Raw genomic sequence first — 14,620 nt, 5'->3', positions numbered from 1 at the left:
ACAAACACCAAGTCTTAAAATCAAGCTTTCTCTTTTTCGTTCAAAGAAGCTACTTTAGAACATTTTTTTGCGTATTTTGTATCATTAAAGACAACCACCTTAAAAGAGAAGGAAACCTTGAAATGTTAGCTGAGGAGACTGACTCTAGAGAAGACACTGCAAGGCAACAAGGCTTTGATAAATACTACAGTTAGTAAGTTTTTCAAGATATACAATTCGTGACGCAGCTCGATTAAAAGTACCAACTACATGCATTTGGAAAACGTAACAGTAAGCAAATATTGGACTGCCAAACAAGCAGTGCGTGAGTTTTTTTTCGCTGGTGCCACGAACGCACATTTAGGGCATGCTATAAAGCGTGCGAGGCTCGTGCGAGGCTCGTGCGAGGCTCGTGCGAGGCTCGTGTGACTTCCGCGCACAATTTACACGTAGACTTTATCTAGAGTCTAACTGACGGGCAGTAATCGTGCAATAAGCAAAAACTATTCCACCCACGTTTAAAGACCAGTATCACGATTAAGTGCCGGCGACAGTACCACGTCTTCATTAAATCATTATATTAAATAAATTAGGGTCTTTTCCTCAAAAGTAAAAGAACCATTAAGTTTATTGTGAAATGTGGTGACAGTTGATTCAAACTATATAAAGGACTCGCAGAAACACCAATGTTTGCGACTAGATCAAAAGCTGATCAACAAACAATGGATTTATTCGTCAATCACAATTACAAGAGTAGTCCGGTCTCTATTTTTCAGATATGTTACAAGTTACTAGAAGGCTAATGCTTCTCGTGATATATAAAAAAAAATTGCGTTTAAATTGCAAATCGGACTATTTCATAACAGCCAGAGGTGACCTTTATCCGTGAAGTCAATAAATATTCGAGAACGCATCATCTACAAACTTACACGTTACCAAACCAAAAGGTGAGAACAAAAAAAAACACACGTCAAAGTTAACCGAAATCAAATGAACACAAGCTGCATATTGTGTAACTTGACAAATTAATAATCCAAAAATCCCCCTTTAAACAGCTATCAGCTATACTTTTATTAATGTTTCTCTTTAATCGTTTTAACCACTTTAAATACGCTTTTTCGACTGGTTTCTATTTCTATAAAAAAAATTTTCCAAATAATCTCAATCCGAAAATAATTATGTTTATTAAAGAGGACAGGTTTACTTAAATCTGGTTTTTCTTCATTACAAACATAAGATAACTCAAAAAAAATTCACTGAAGTCTGTGATTAGAAGTCTAATGAATGTACTATACGAAACAAATCGTCGTAAAAGCTATCGACTAAGCAGTTCCAAACGCTTAACAGGAAGGAGCAAAAATTATGTAATTAGAACACCTAGTGAAGGCAAAAAACTCATGAAGTAAAAGACAACTAATCAAGAATCACCTATTTGTCGAGATTTCGGTGAGACTTGAAAATGTCAGATAAGGTCGCGGGTTAAAATTTCTGATTGTCCTTTATACATAAACAGAAGAGTTTCTCGCGCCAATCAAAACCTCTGACTGACACCTACGCTGGCACTTGTGACGTACTTCCGGTGCCCTTCTGTCATTCTCTACGCTGAACAACCTTTCCTGTACCTCCGTCTGAGCAGCACAGTTGTCAGTGAAATCATAAGTATGTCTTTTGTTGTGAACCGAGCCCGTGTGATGCTTACTGATCTCTAAGTTCTTAATAACAATACCATCCAGAGTATTCTTTACCCGACTATTCTCGGGATTTCGTTTCTTAATAACTTCGGGTTCAATTTTCCTTCCAGTGGAAAGAAGTACATCAGGCAGACTGACCGTTTGGCTCTGAAATTCTTTCCTCCAACCTCCACCGTTTACTCTTTGACTTTTACCACTAACATGACGAGTGCAGGCCAAATAATCAGCGGACACAGTGGATGACAGCCCTTTGTCAGCATCGCCATTTTTTTGGAATCTATCAAATCGTTCTACTGATTGCAAACTTTCGCTGGAATGTCTCACTGAAGAGAATTTCCCAGGAACTAATTCTTTAGAGAGGAATCTTTTCAAGCGCTTTCGCCTCTTAAAGCTTTCTCTGGCAGACAATGAGGCTGCGTTTTCTAGCAGATCACTCCTACGTGGGTTTGAATCATGCGCACTGCACACGGCTTTTTCTGCTATATTAGTTTCATTTCTAGTTTTCGTGTATAAATTCACTGCGTCTTCCATGGGCGAAGAGAGTGCCTCGACTTCAGGAATACAAGAATTCAAAGCGGCTTCGGCATTCAATAGAAAAGTTTCTTCTATGTCCTCTTGTATTCTAGCCAGACGCTCCATTGATCGCCGAAGTGAACCGTATTTTCCTGGCTTCAGAGAAGTCACAACAAAGTTATCAAACTCCTTCCTCTTTGAGCGACGATATTTCCTGTCTCGTCTTCGCCGTGGAGACCTCGGGCCTTTCGATAACTGCGAAAAGTCAAAGGTATGCCGCTTATTGATGTCATCCGGGGAGAAGAGGGCATAATTCGTTCCAGTCTCAATCTCATCGCACGAACGATGACGATTTCTAAAGTTAAAACTGTCGCTACTTGCGTCGGTTGACTCACTTTCGTGTCCATCCAGTCTCTCAGACCCAGATCCTTCCCCAGTACAGTCAGGTTTATTTTCAGTGCATTCTCTTTCCTTAGATGACAAAATGTTCCCTGTTTCTCTGGTTCTGCTTTTTAGTTTATTCGATGGTGATGATGGAGCGTCCATTAACAACTCAACCAAGTTGTAAGAGTCATCAATCGGTTTAGAAGAAGACAAAATCCATTCACTCGTTCTTTCTCGGGACTGGACTCTTTTAAATGTATCTGCTTGGCTGTCTTCGACCAAAACAGGAAATTGATTATTAACGTTGGGGTTCTGTGGTGTAGAAGCTTCAGACATGATGTCAGCGTCTTCAATAGTGATCGATTTTGAAGGCGAGTCCCGCTCATCGGAAAAAATTCCTTCGTCTGCTGGTCTCGGTGTGAGTTCAGGCGAGAGCATCTTCTTCATATGCACTCCAGAACTGCCCGGTCCCTCATCCGCAAACATTATGCTATCTACCGAACTTTGTGAACTTTCGGATGACAACGAAATACAGTCGGACGACACGAGACTGTATCGATTACCAAAACTCAACGAGCCATAGTTAATCTTTTCAGCCCTGTCTTCTTCGGCATCGGAGGAAGCCTCGCAGGTTGGGACAGGATGATACCAGCTGATAATCTCTCCGGCGGTCGGACTTTTTGGTGAGGTGCAGGTTACGTCGTCATGGAAACCAAGCTCTCGTCTAGCAGAGCAGTTTTTCTTACCTGCACTAGGATTTACTTTTTCTGTCTCTCCAGCAATAGTAGAGGAAAGGTCACTGTTGCTCACGGGAAGATCTGGATGCTGCCCGAGATTATCGAGCGTTTCCATTTCAATTTCCTTCAGAGTGACAAGAGAAGAGTTTGAAACAGAATCTCTCGGACTCATCACTTCAGGGGTCGCTCCCGTAACCAGGATTCTCGGCACGCGGCTTGTAACCAGTGGATGATTGGCGTACGAACTGCACGTGCCTAATGGTCGTATGGGTGTACTGTGAACAAGGACCTGATTAGAGTCTAAACCCGACATGAACCGACGTGGGTTTCCTGTGATAAGCGAGCCATCTTGAGACTGAGGAGGCGATAGTTCTTGACAAGCAGCATGATGGTTTACACTGCGATTTACGTTTCGTATTAGACCCTCGGCCGCATCACGATCTTCTCCAGTACTCGTCTTCGTGGATTTCCTTATTCGACAACAAAAACAACAAAACCACGAATGAGTCACTTGTCCTTCAACATCGAAAGTTCTCTTTTGTATAAATATTCCTTGGATTGGTAAACTTGGATGGTAGAATCGATAATATAAAATCATGCTAATCAAACCAAATACAAATCCGCCCCACACTGCCCCTAACGCTGTTACAGCCATTGTTCCGCGAAAGGTTCTGTGGGGAAACCACATAGACACGAACAGAGAGTTCTCTACCAACATAATGGAGTAAAACAAAATAATACGCTTCCTAGTCATGCCTTCTCTCGTGTTGAAGAAGCAAAAGATGTACATAAAGCCAATAGCCGCACTAAACAGTTTCTCCCTGAAAGGGTGCTCTGTTCCGTCTTCGTCTGTACAAAAGCGAGTCCGCTGACAGATCAACCACATTGTCATCATTAGCCAATGTGCGCCCACCGCAACAAACAGCCATTGTTTGAAGTACGAGGCAAAAAGAACCATGGCAACCACACGAGATGTCACCGTAGAGAACCGCCACAGTACTTGGAATAACAAACCTGCTGCTGACAGGATATAACCTTGTGTTCTAAAGTCTCTTAACGATTTACTGTAAGCGAGAATGGCCCACACTAACGATATCAATGAACAAGCTGCAGTAGCAGCGATAAAAAGTTCAAAGTTTTCTTGAAGGCGTGGTCGTTTCAGTAAAATGTAAAGTTGAAGAATAAGTTGAGGGGCAGATTCTAGAAAAGCTTGAAGAAGTCTCAGCATGCTTATGTCACGCCATTCTCCAAGAAACGCTGCGAATTCGAGAATAGTAGCATTCTTTTGACGCGCTTTCCAGCCACTCTTGAGAACCTTCCAATACCTAGAGGAAAGCGAAAATTTCTGGTTTTAAAGGAAATATTGGAAGATACACAGTATTTGAGGATCAGAATATTGCTCGACTAATTCGCTTCAACTTTGCAGGAGAACTGAAGGAGTTCACAATATATTCAGAAGAGTTGGTATACAAAGCTAATACTTCTAGATAAAGCCAATCTTTTCAAAAAAACCGTTTTGCAACTGTCGCAATTTTAAAATAGTTAATGTTTAATATGTTAACCCTGGCTCGGAGGAAAGCGGCAGTTGACCGACTTCTTTTCAACTCGCTCGCCGACTTAAGCGAATTAACTCTATATAGGCAATAGGGAGGTTTTCCTACATAGGTTGTTGTCACTCAATTACATGTTAGAGGTACACTACATCACGGGATTCTTGAGTCTATTTACACGTATTACACGTTTTTTTTCAATTAGAGCCATGTAATTTCTGATAAGAGAGCTCCAAATGTCACGCCTTGCTATCTCGAACCACTGAAAAGTCTGTTTCTTTCTTTTTGCGTTTTTTGTTTTGGGCGAGCTATTACACTCGCCGCGCCTCACGCCTACCTTCACTCGCCGGAACAATACACAGAAATATTACAACTTTTATGCACTCTTTGTTAATTAAGAAAACTGCCTCCAGCGGCAGTTAGCCATGTGAACAGTTTACCGGCTGAAATATCCTATACGAGCAGGACGCAAATTCCTCTCTGAGTCGGGCTCAAGAAGGGAGGCTCTCGTGAGAGACTGAAGACCCTCGCAACGCAGCTTGAATGATACTTTAGCTGCCCTTATTCTATTCTAATGTGGTTCAGTTAAGTTGTCCATCATTGCGAATGGCTGCCGTTTGAACAAACTTAAAATGTCACCAAAATGTTTATTTGAACGCAACAAACTACATCATTCAATTAGGAGCAACAATGTTTTCTTAATGATTGCAATCTCAAGGTCCTTGAAGTCTAATTAATCGGTTTAGATAAAACCGTTGGTCTGCAGTGCAAAGATTGTTATCGAAAGTAGAGAACAATTACCTAAAGAAAAGACTTCGCGCAACAAAGTGATGGGCCCCTCAACCGAATAATTATAACCTGTAATCATTTCTGAAAGCTCGCAGCAAGACAGCAGTGAAACTCATTAGAGGATTGAAAACGCCTCCAGCTATGAAGATAATAATAGCGTGGTAAAACAAGCCACGGGTAAATTTGGGTAAACACTTGAAAAACAAGATTGAACGTTTTGACGATTGATTTATTTTGGATCACAAAATTAGGAGAGCGCGACAAAATCTAATCAATAAAACATGCAAAACAGACCAGCACGAACAAAAGTCGATCAGAAAAATCAGTAACTTTTTTGATGATGGAGTTTAGAAAAATGCGACCGTGTGTTCATGGCGCACAGCTAACAATGATTTAAAATGGACCGAAAAATAGTAATCGTAAGTTAATATAATTAACGCGCCTCTTAGACAAAACCAGGCCAACATAATCTGTCAGAAAATTCAACAAGCGATATTTTTATGCAAATCAAGGCCAGTTTCATAAGCTTCGCCGTTTTTTGGAATAATTAGATAAATTTAAGCGCCAGAATTTTTGGGTAAAACCTAACTATATAGCGCCTCTACAAGGCTAACCGTTCTCTCTAAAACGAGTCTGAACTAAAAGAAAATCAGCAAAGAGTGATGATAAAGTCGTGAGGATAATATGTTCGATAAACAGAAAAACAGTGTTCTTGAATATTTATGCTGACCTCCTGTGGAAAGCTTAATAGGACATTCGGATGACAAGGAAAAAGATCAAATCTGAATGCGAACACGCACTGCTGAAAAACGTCCAACACATCTCGTAGTTCGATTCGCGCGCTCAGAAACGACTCCTTAGACCTATGTTCTATATCAGGGTTATTTTATTACTAATATCGGTTAGAAGAGTGCCGAATTTCTGAGCACAGTAAAATAGTTCAGTCAACTCATACTGGCTTCATCATTGCTAGTCGGCAAGACACTTATTGTTATAATAATCCTCGTGGAGCCATTTAGGTTTTGAAAATACTTCGCACGTAAATTACGCTGACATGTGAAGTTGTGAGGAATAAACATAATTATTGAAAAGAATATGTCACCACCTTGTGGAGAAAGTTTTTGATAGAATCGCTTATTACGGCCCTGTGACTTGACTATCATCTGGCCAGTGGATAACGAAACACAGCGAAATTAGAACCTACCCAGTACCGGCAATTATTCCATATTAACATCTATAACGAACGAGACAAAAATCGGTCAGACAACAATTCAAGGAAGGCTGATTCACGATCCATGATAAAGTTTACCCGAAGCGAATACAAAATATAAAAATGTTCAGGTTTTACAAACAAACGCGCGAAATAAAGAAACGATCTTAAAATATTAGTTATTCAAGCTTAATTAAAACCTCTGTTGCTGCGCGTAGATAGCTCGGTAGTTTTCAAAGTGCAGCTTACTTTGAGACAAAAAAACGCCTGTAAATATCACCGATATTATCTTTTTAAAGAAAACTATGTTTCAATTTTAATGTAGCTTTCTGTATCTGACAAATCAGCCAAGCGACTTGAAATCCAGTCATTACGTTCGCTGCAAAGTTATCATCCGAGAAATAAGGAATGTGATAATTGCTCTAGTATATTTTGTCATTAAAAAAGCAGGCGCAAACACTATTCAAATTTCGCCGGAAATTCTCGAGTCGTGTTAACCGGACAAGAAGTCAAAAGGTTTCCGACGAAAGGAAACGCATCGCAAAGCCAATTTTAAGTGGTCTGTTTCCTTGGAACTTCGTACGATTACACGAGACACGGCAGTTTTTTTTGGTTAATTACCCAGCTTACCTACCTCACGACTGGTCCCAGATGAAACACATGTAATAAATAAGTGAAACATTGCTTTCGTTTGCCATCTTCCAAAAGCCACTTAGCAGAGAACAATTGCATTGCAAATGACGCGACAAGTACGAATCCTAGCGTAAGACTAAACCACCAGAAATTTTTTTCCTTGTAATACTTGACACACACAAGTAAATCGCTTCCGACGTCTGCAACGTATGTTATCACTGACACGAAAGTCCACAGGTCGTCTGTGAAGCGTGTTGTACGTCCATCAAAAGGATTTTTGGAGTCAATTACCGGCCGTATAGTCGCATTGTTTTGTTCTTCGACTCCGTCTCGGATTGTTATGTTTCTCGCTGTTCCATTGCTGTTGGAACATTGTACTGTCATGTCTCCCTGCTCCATTACCGCGCGTTGTCGAAAATGAGCGGCGTTTCCAATAACTCGATAGAGTGATAAATGTCAGCGGTTTTCTAAAAACAAAACACCATTGTTAGTCTCAGGGAGATGTCATTAGTAATATGTGACTGCCAGTACCAAACAATAAGGAAACAAACAAAGACTAAGAAGAGATGTACAAAAACCTACAATATCTGTATTAGAGCAAAGGTAGCTTAAATAAAGTGCGCTCCAATCCGTCCGATCACTAACTGATCCGCCTCACAGAATAACCCGACATCGGGATATATAATTTTTTAGAGGGAGAGGGCGGCAAGTATCAGTCAGCCAACTAATATTTAAACAAAGTTTGATATTTAAGAAGTGCTGAAAAGCTGAATTTTTTCAACCGATATTTTTTTTTATTTTGATTTTTTATTTTTTATTTTTTTTTCATTTTTTCTAACTGATATTTTCATTAAGATGTGCTCAAAAGCTGAAGCTTGCAAGCACACGCTTATCTTTAGCGCTTCGGCACAAGCGTTTACTTGCCCACCGTAAAGATATGACGGTAGTCCGAGAGTTTCATCACAGTTAACTATTCAGTATCTCAAAGGGCCAATTAAAGAAATCTTCAAAAAAAACAATGGCGATGACAGCCACATGGCGATGACAGCCACATTTCTGAATCGCTCGGAGGTCTGTTATGTTGCGAAACCAAGGGTATGCATCGTCGGAAAACAAGAAAATAATTTCGTAGGTTATCCAGTTCCCAGAAAAACTGTGAGAGGTTGAATAGTTTACTCGCGTTTGTGCATGCCACGTTGTAATCGAGTTTTGGTCATAGTGAGGCAACAGCATACAACAGAACAGTTCACGATAATGGCATAGAGTGGATCCACTTCTCAAAAAAGTGCTTTAACAAATTCCACTGTAGTTTTCTGACACTCAGAGGAGGTGATCACTTGAGGTAGAAGAGGAAACAGCCCAAAATGACCACACGCCCCCTTTTCCTTGTGAGGCTATTTTACATTTTAGAGAAGATTATTTCAAGGTACTTTACCTTCCAGTAATATTGTGACCCACACCCCAACAGGTGTTCTTGCAAAAAAGCCATCTCGTGAACCTTCTTCAGTTGATTCAAAGACATCTGGTAAAGTAACGACGTAGAGTATTTTAAAAACGGAATTGTACTGGGGGCCAGCGGAGTGATTTCTTCGGATCCAGAATCCCTTTGGCACACATAAGCTGATAACACATCCAAATCTCAGTACACTTTGTCGTTGCTCATTTGCCAATGTAATTCTTTGTTAGATGAATAAAAACGCCGGATCCTAGCTTTTCTTTCGCCTCTCAAGCCACTCAAACAGTGGCGTTCCACAAAATCTTTAGGCCTGTGCTTCTGAGTATTGGAGAGAGGGGATTGGATCATATGATTTTTTAATATCTTTTTCTCTTTCGTGTTTGACAAAGAAATTATGCAGATTATAATTCATGAAGGAATCGTTCTGAACTGACATACACTTGCATGGTAGAAAATAAAGTCGGATGAGGAGGCAGCAAAGGTGATATCTTATCAGGCGCATGTTCAACTATGTGGCGATTGTTGACGATCTTTGACTAGTCATAACGAATTATGACAGACACAGACCTGTGATTACACTCTTGCACAAAAATGATCGGGTTGTTCATTTGAAAATTTTGACGCCGGCTCTTAAGGATATCAAAATCGAGTGGGCATCGCCCAGATGAATATCACCCCTGAGAAAAGAGGTTGCCAGTATTTGAATTGGGAAACAACTATCAAGTCTCAAAAATAATGAGTGCATTCATGAAAGTAACTTTTTGAGTCTGAGTTTCCGGTTTAAATCGATACTTTCCAAAATAATTTTTTGAGAAGAAAATTTCTGAAAGAGTCGTCTGCTGCTTCTATCTTTAAGGTAGTTATTTAAGGCTCTGACACCCAACAAGCGATCACAACCTACCAGTTTAAGCTCCTGTTCACCTCCGAAATGGCGCAAAGGGTACAGATATCATTTTTAAAGGGGAGAACCCCATGCGTCCTAATCTCCCCATCAATCAAAACAGCTGACCCACCAACAAAACTTTATATAATGTAATGAAGTTCGATTGGACATAATTACTAACAAATAAATTATACAGCAAAAATCCAAAGAATGATTTGACAATGATGATTAAAAACGTAAAAGTACCTGTACTAAATCTGTGCCAACTTACTATCACTACTTTTGTAATTGAGTAAGCAAAAAAATTTATTTATTTGTAGGTTACATACCCTTGCTGAAGACCAGTGTTTTAGCGGAAAGCTTTTCAGGAAGGGTCTCAAAAGCGATTGGTAAACTTGAAGTTTCCTCATCAACATAAACAAAGGTTAGAAGAAGAATGTGTACATCATGCAGAATTCCGTCTTGGAAATAATTCCGCCTTTTTGGTTGAGCAGAAAACTACAGGAATATAATGTACAAATACTTATCGTTTCCTGATGAAGAAATTGTGAGTGGAATGCTGCGTTCTACAGACCTTAACCAATGTGACAATAGGAAGTCCAAATGAAAAATACCTAAGAAGCAGACAAAGGGACTAGAAAATGCAAGATGGCGGGAAGTCACTTGCGAACGAGGCTTCGTCCCAGTGTTTTCCGCACTTTCGGAAAAGCGTGGAAGTCAATTGCGTTTGAATACTGAGGCCACAAGATAAATACTACAGGAGATGGCAAAGGGAGAATTCTATATATAAATAGCATATCTCCATAAATATTCAATGATAATTTCTATAGGCCAAGCCAGATCAAAAGGTAAGATCAGTCAATGGGCAAAATTTACATTTTGGTGGCCATCATGCTAAAAATAATCTGCATGCCTGTATGTTTACAATAGTGATTTGCATCATTTTTTTTAGGATGTTGACAAGTATCTGAGCAAGTTGCCAGATAAGTTGTAAAATCTCCAAACTCTAAATTCAACTGTCATCAAAGACAATCATACAAAATTAAAGGAGATAGCTTACACTGGTAAGATTTTGGTTCTACATCAACTGTGCGTCAAGCAAGCAGGCAAGCTACTTTTGAAATGTAAGTTCAGCAATAAAAAACAAACTTGAAATCACAGACTTGATTTACCTTTAAAAAATTTCAAAAAAATTTCAAAAAGAATCAAATAGCTTATTGCAATCATATCCTCTCTCAGTTGTTCAATTAGTTATTTTCAGTCAGCATCTTTCTTTGTTGGACAACTCTCCCTATCTCCAGACAGGCCATTTTAGACATTTCCGATCTACTCAGTGTTTAAAACTGCTGTCACACATTCATGTGGGATACCGCTACCATAGGTGGTAGAGCATCATATCACAAAAAGGACTTGGCTGGGGCTAGAATCCTACCAAGAAATGTTTAACATCATTTATGTTTAATCTTAGTGTTAGATATCTACTTATTACATGACCTTGCTCTCAAACATGTTCCATATAGCACCATGATGGAAAGTTTGAGTCAAATCTATGTAGTAGACTCAGGATTTTTTCCTTTGTCCCACACTCGCAAAAAAAGAAATGTACCTCTCTTTATTCAAGAACCCTGCTCAAACATTTCTGTCCTTCTCATTTTGTTATATATTTAAACACAAAATGCTAAAACCATTGCTGAATATGGCCTCCAGAGCTTAACATCAAATTATTTGAGGCGAAGAGGATCAGCCAAGATTCCCCAACAGCCTGATTAACACCAATCATCCTGTACATCTTAGCAATGTTACTATAATGTTTTTTAAAGGTTTATGGTAATCATTTTGATTCATGTGGATTTCTGAAAGCTAATAGACCAAGTTCAGACTTCAGGTATTGTTTTCAGAAAATTAAACATACAAGTTACCAGATTTATCTTACTTAAGGCATTAAAACTTAGTAGTATTCAGATTCATAACTATTTACATACAACCATAAATATGTTAAACATTCATGCTCAAATGCCTACAACGCAGTTCTTCTTTGTTATTTCCAAAATCCATACCAAAATGGATTTACATGTCACTACCAACATACAAGTTGAACAAATGTCAAATTTAAATGACATCCTATGCAGCCATTACAATAATTGTAACAAATTTAATATTTGTGTCACTGAAAAATAACTTCAGATTCTAAAACTTTTTCGAGCTGGACTTGAAACTATACTTAATTCTTAACCCTTCAACTCCCATGAGTGACTAAGAATTTCTCCTTACAATATCAATACAATATCAACCAGATAAGTGATGAGAACAAAGAAAGCTATCAATTTTGGGATAATTAGTTGAGCCAATACTACATTCTCTGAACTAACATTATAAGAATTGTATGGTTGACAGTAAGGAGAATTACAAATTTGATCTGTGAGTTAAAGGGTAAAATCTCCAAAAAGAGGAATATTAAAGTAACTTTCTCAGCATAACTGCTTAGGGTTAGAAAAATAAATTAAGAATTCAGCCTTTGAGCTCTCTCTATCAAAGTTATCCACACTGGAATTCACCCAGTCCACCTACCCTAAGGCTTGTAAATTTTTTGGAACTTTTACCCACAGGTAGAATTTCAATACACAACTAGTCCCTGCATAATATTCTAAAAGAAAAAATAAAATTGTCATTTCACCAGGTAATTTTTCAAATACCCTTTTTACTCTTCTCATTTCAAGATTGCACCAGTTAGCAAATTTGGCTGAAAAAAATTTCCAGAGAGTATATTGTTCCAATTGACAATCACATTTGAAGAATTTCAATATATTGTAGTATAACAATAGCTTTAAGATTTCTAAGTTCTTTTGCTTAGTAACAAGCCAGTTTTACGTGCCACTACTGTTGCAGATATCACTCAATTCAAGATCACTTGTTTTCTAAGTCCTCGGAAAAGCTGTGATCTAAACTAGAGCACGAACAATAATTTCTCATGACAAGTCATAAATAAAAATAAGTTAAAGAGTTTTCAACTCCATAGACAAATTTTCCATATTCCATATTGTTAATGGATGATATAATAATAACTATAATTTTAAGTTAAAATGTAATTAATTTGTCATCTGAAATAAGTGAGCCATAGGTAAACAAGACCCAAACCCTCTCATTACATTAACTTGTTCACACACAAAAATATTTCAAGAGTTAACACCATGAGGTTTCTTTATACATTCCCTGCATTCCTGTAATCCCACCATTTCTTAGTTCTTGATGATTTTGATAAATTGGTGGATGAACTTCTCTTGATATACGAGGTAAAATATCTACATCAACTGGTAAGCTTCGATATGGAGGAGCAGCTGTTGTGCTTCTTGAAGTGTGATAAGATCTCTGTTTAATGGTTAGTTTGCGTTTATCATTATTTTCTTCCACAGTAGATTGTCTGGTTGTGATCTCACAGAAGCAGCACCAACAAACTGTCATGCGTTGATGCTCTTGCAAATTCAGTTCAGTCTTTTTCACACAAATGCCCTTCATAGGAAGACTTGGATGGTAAAAAGAATAGTAAGAAACCATACACAGGAGTCCTATTCCAAATGCACCCCACACAATACTAAGTGCAGCGATCTCGATGTCTCCATAAAGTGTTCTAAATGGATACCACATCACTACAAAAACAGTGTTCTCTCCCAACATAATGACATAGTAAGGAATTGCTCGAATACGAGTCATACCCTCTCTGATGTTGAAAAAACAAAAGATATACACAAATCCAATAACAGCATCAAACAAATACTCTCGACATAGATGGCGTGTACCTTTATCATCAACACAAAATCGTGTTTTCTGGAAAATAAGCCAAGTTGTCATCATAAGCCAGTGAACTGCTGCGACCACAAACAGCCAAATGGTATAGTATGAGGCAAACAACACAAGTGCTACAACTCTAGATGCTACCATACACATACGCCATATAATTTGAAGGAAAAATCCAACCCATGAGTGGCTTTCTCCTTGACCTAAGAAGTCTCTAAGAGCTTTAGTATATGCCACAATTGCCCATGCAAGAGATAACAAGGAGCTTCCAGCAGCAAATACTGTCAACCAGTCACTCTCAGCATCAAATCGCTTGTTATAAGCCATGATAAAAAGTTGAAGAACTAACTGTGGTGCAGATTCTAAAAAACACTCAAACAGTCGTAACATGCTGATGTCTCTCCATTCTGCCAAGTAAACTTTATAGACATTGACTGTATCAGCTGAGTTTTGCTGACGGGTCTGCCACCCAGCTTTAATGACACGCCAGTATCTTAATAATGAAATGAAGCAATAAAATATGAGACATCTAATCAATCAAGCTTTTAATCGGAAAATAAATCAAGTAGCCACCTTGGGCAAAATGACTGAACTGTAAAGACCATGTTTCTTCTAAAGTCTGAATCATGACAAAATCGGATGTTCTGGCTCTTGTGTGGCTTTCTCATTGACAAAACGAGGCAAAATGCTAAATTTATTGTAATCACGTCCACGACTAAATCAACTGATTCAATATTCAAATAAGCTAAGTCCATGAACGTAGACAAAAGCTAATATTATGTTCGGTTTTCCAACAAACTCAGAATGCCAAGTGTCAGTAATCCCCATCTATGAGTAATTAAAGGGGGTCCTGGACAACATGGGACCTAACCTCTGGTATGAAAAAGCAATACATTAAATAATTATAAAAAAACAGTCCAGTGTATACCTGTAAAACAGTATTAAGAGACGCTAGTGTTGGACTTTGTCAAAAAATCCCGCCCACGCCTTTATATTCCAACGA

General features: G+C 38.6%; 2 protein-coding genes across 5 annotated transcripts in view; both read right to left on the bottom strand.

Annotated features, from left to right (window-relative positions):
- Positions 1–668: 668 nt before the first annotated feature.
- LOC149035939 (uncharacterized) lies at positions 669–7,948 on the bottom strand. 4 transcript variants are annotated; one of them, XM_089190164.1, is made up of 2 exons: positions 7,488–7,948; positions 669–4,629 (listed from the first exon to the last, which is right to left on the bottom strand). In XM_089190164.1, the coding sequence occupies exons 1-2, from the start codon at positions 7,883–7,885 to the stop codon at positions 1,479–1,481; spliced, it is 3,549 nt and encodes a 1,182-aa protein (XP_089046290.1). In that variant the 5' UTR covers positions 7,886–7,948; the 3' UTR covers positions 669–1,478. The 4 variants fall into 4 exon arrangements, with proteins under 4 accessions (XP_089046290.1, XP_089046292.1, XP_089046293.1 ...); XM_089190166.1 differs by having other exon boundaries at positions 7,778–7,889; XM_089190167.1 differs by having other exon boundaries at positions 7,484–7,613.
- Positions 7,949–11,266: 3,318 nt separating this feature from the next.
- The window catches only part of LOC149035938 (XK-related protein 6-like), a 3,922-nt gene continuing 568 nt past the window's right edge, over positions 11,267–14,620 (bottom strand). The window contains exon 2 of the mRNA XM_089190163.1: positions 11,267–14,110. Coding sequence (XP_089046289.1) covers positions 13,006–14,110 — 1,105 coding nt within the window. The 3' untranslated portion in view covers positions 11,267–13,005. The remainder of the gene's footprint in view (positions 14,111–14,620) is intronic.

This window comes from Pocillopora damicornis, chromosome 12 (assembly GCF_964200805.1).
Source record: "Pocillopora damicornis chromosome 12, jaPocDami1.2, whole genome shotgun sequence".
Lineage (NCBI taxonomy): Eukaryota > Metazoa > Cnidaria > Anthozoa > Scleractinia > Pocilloporidae > Pocillopora > Pocillopora damicornis.
The sequence above is the reverse complement of the archived record's forward strand: the minus strand, read 5'-3'. Positions and strand labels throughout refer to the sequence as shown.

What these genes read in the sequence shown, in the direction of transcription:
- LOC149035939 (XM_089190164.1), bottom strand. Translation starts at nt 7,885, where the DNA reads ATGGAGCAGGGAGACATGACAGTACAATGTTCCAACAGCAATGGAACA. An exon ending in CATCTGGGACCAGTCGTGAG is followed by an intron (nt 4,630 to 7,487) that starts GTAGGTAAGCTG and finishes GCTTTCCTCTAG; the next exon opens with GTATTGGAAGGTTCTCAAGA.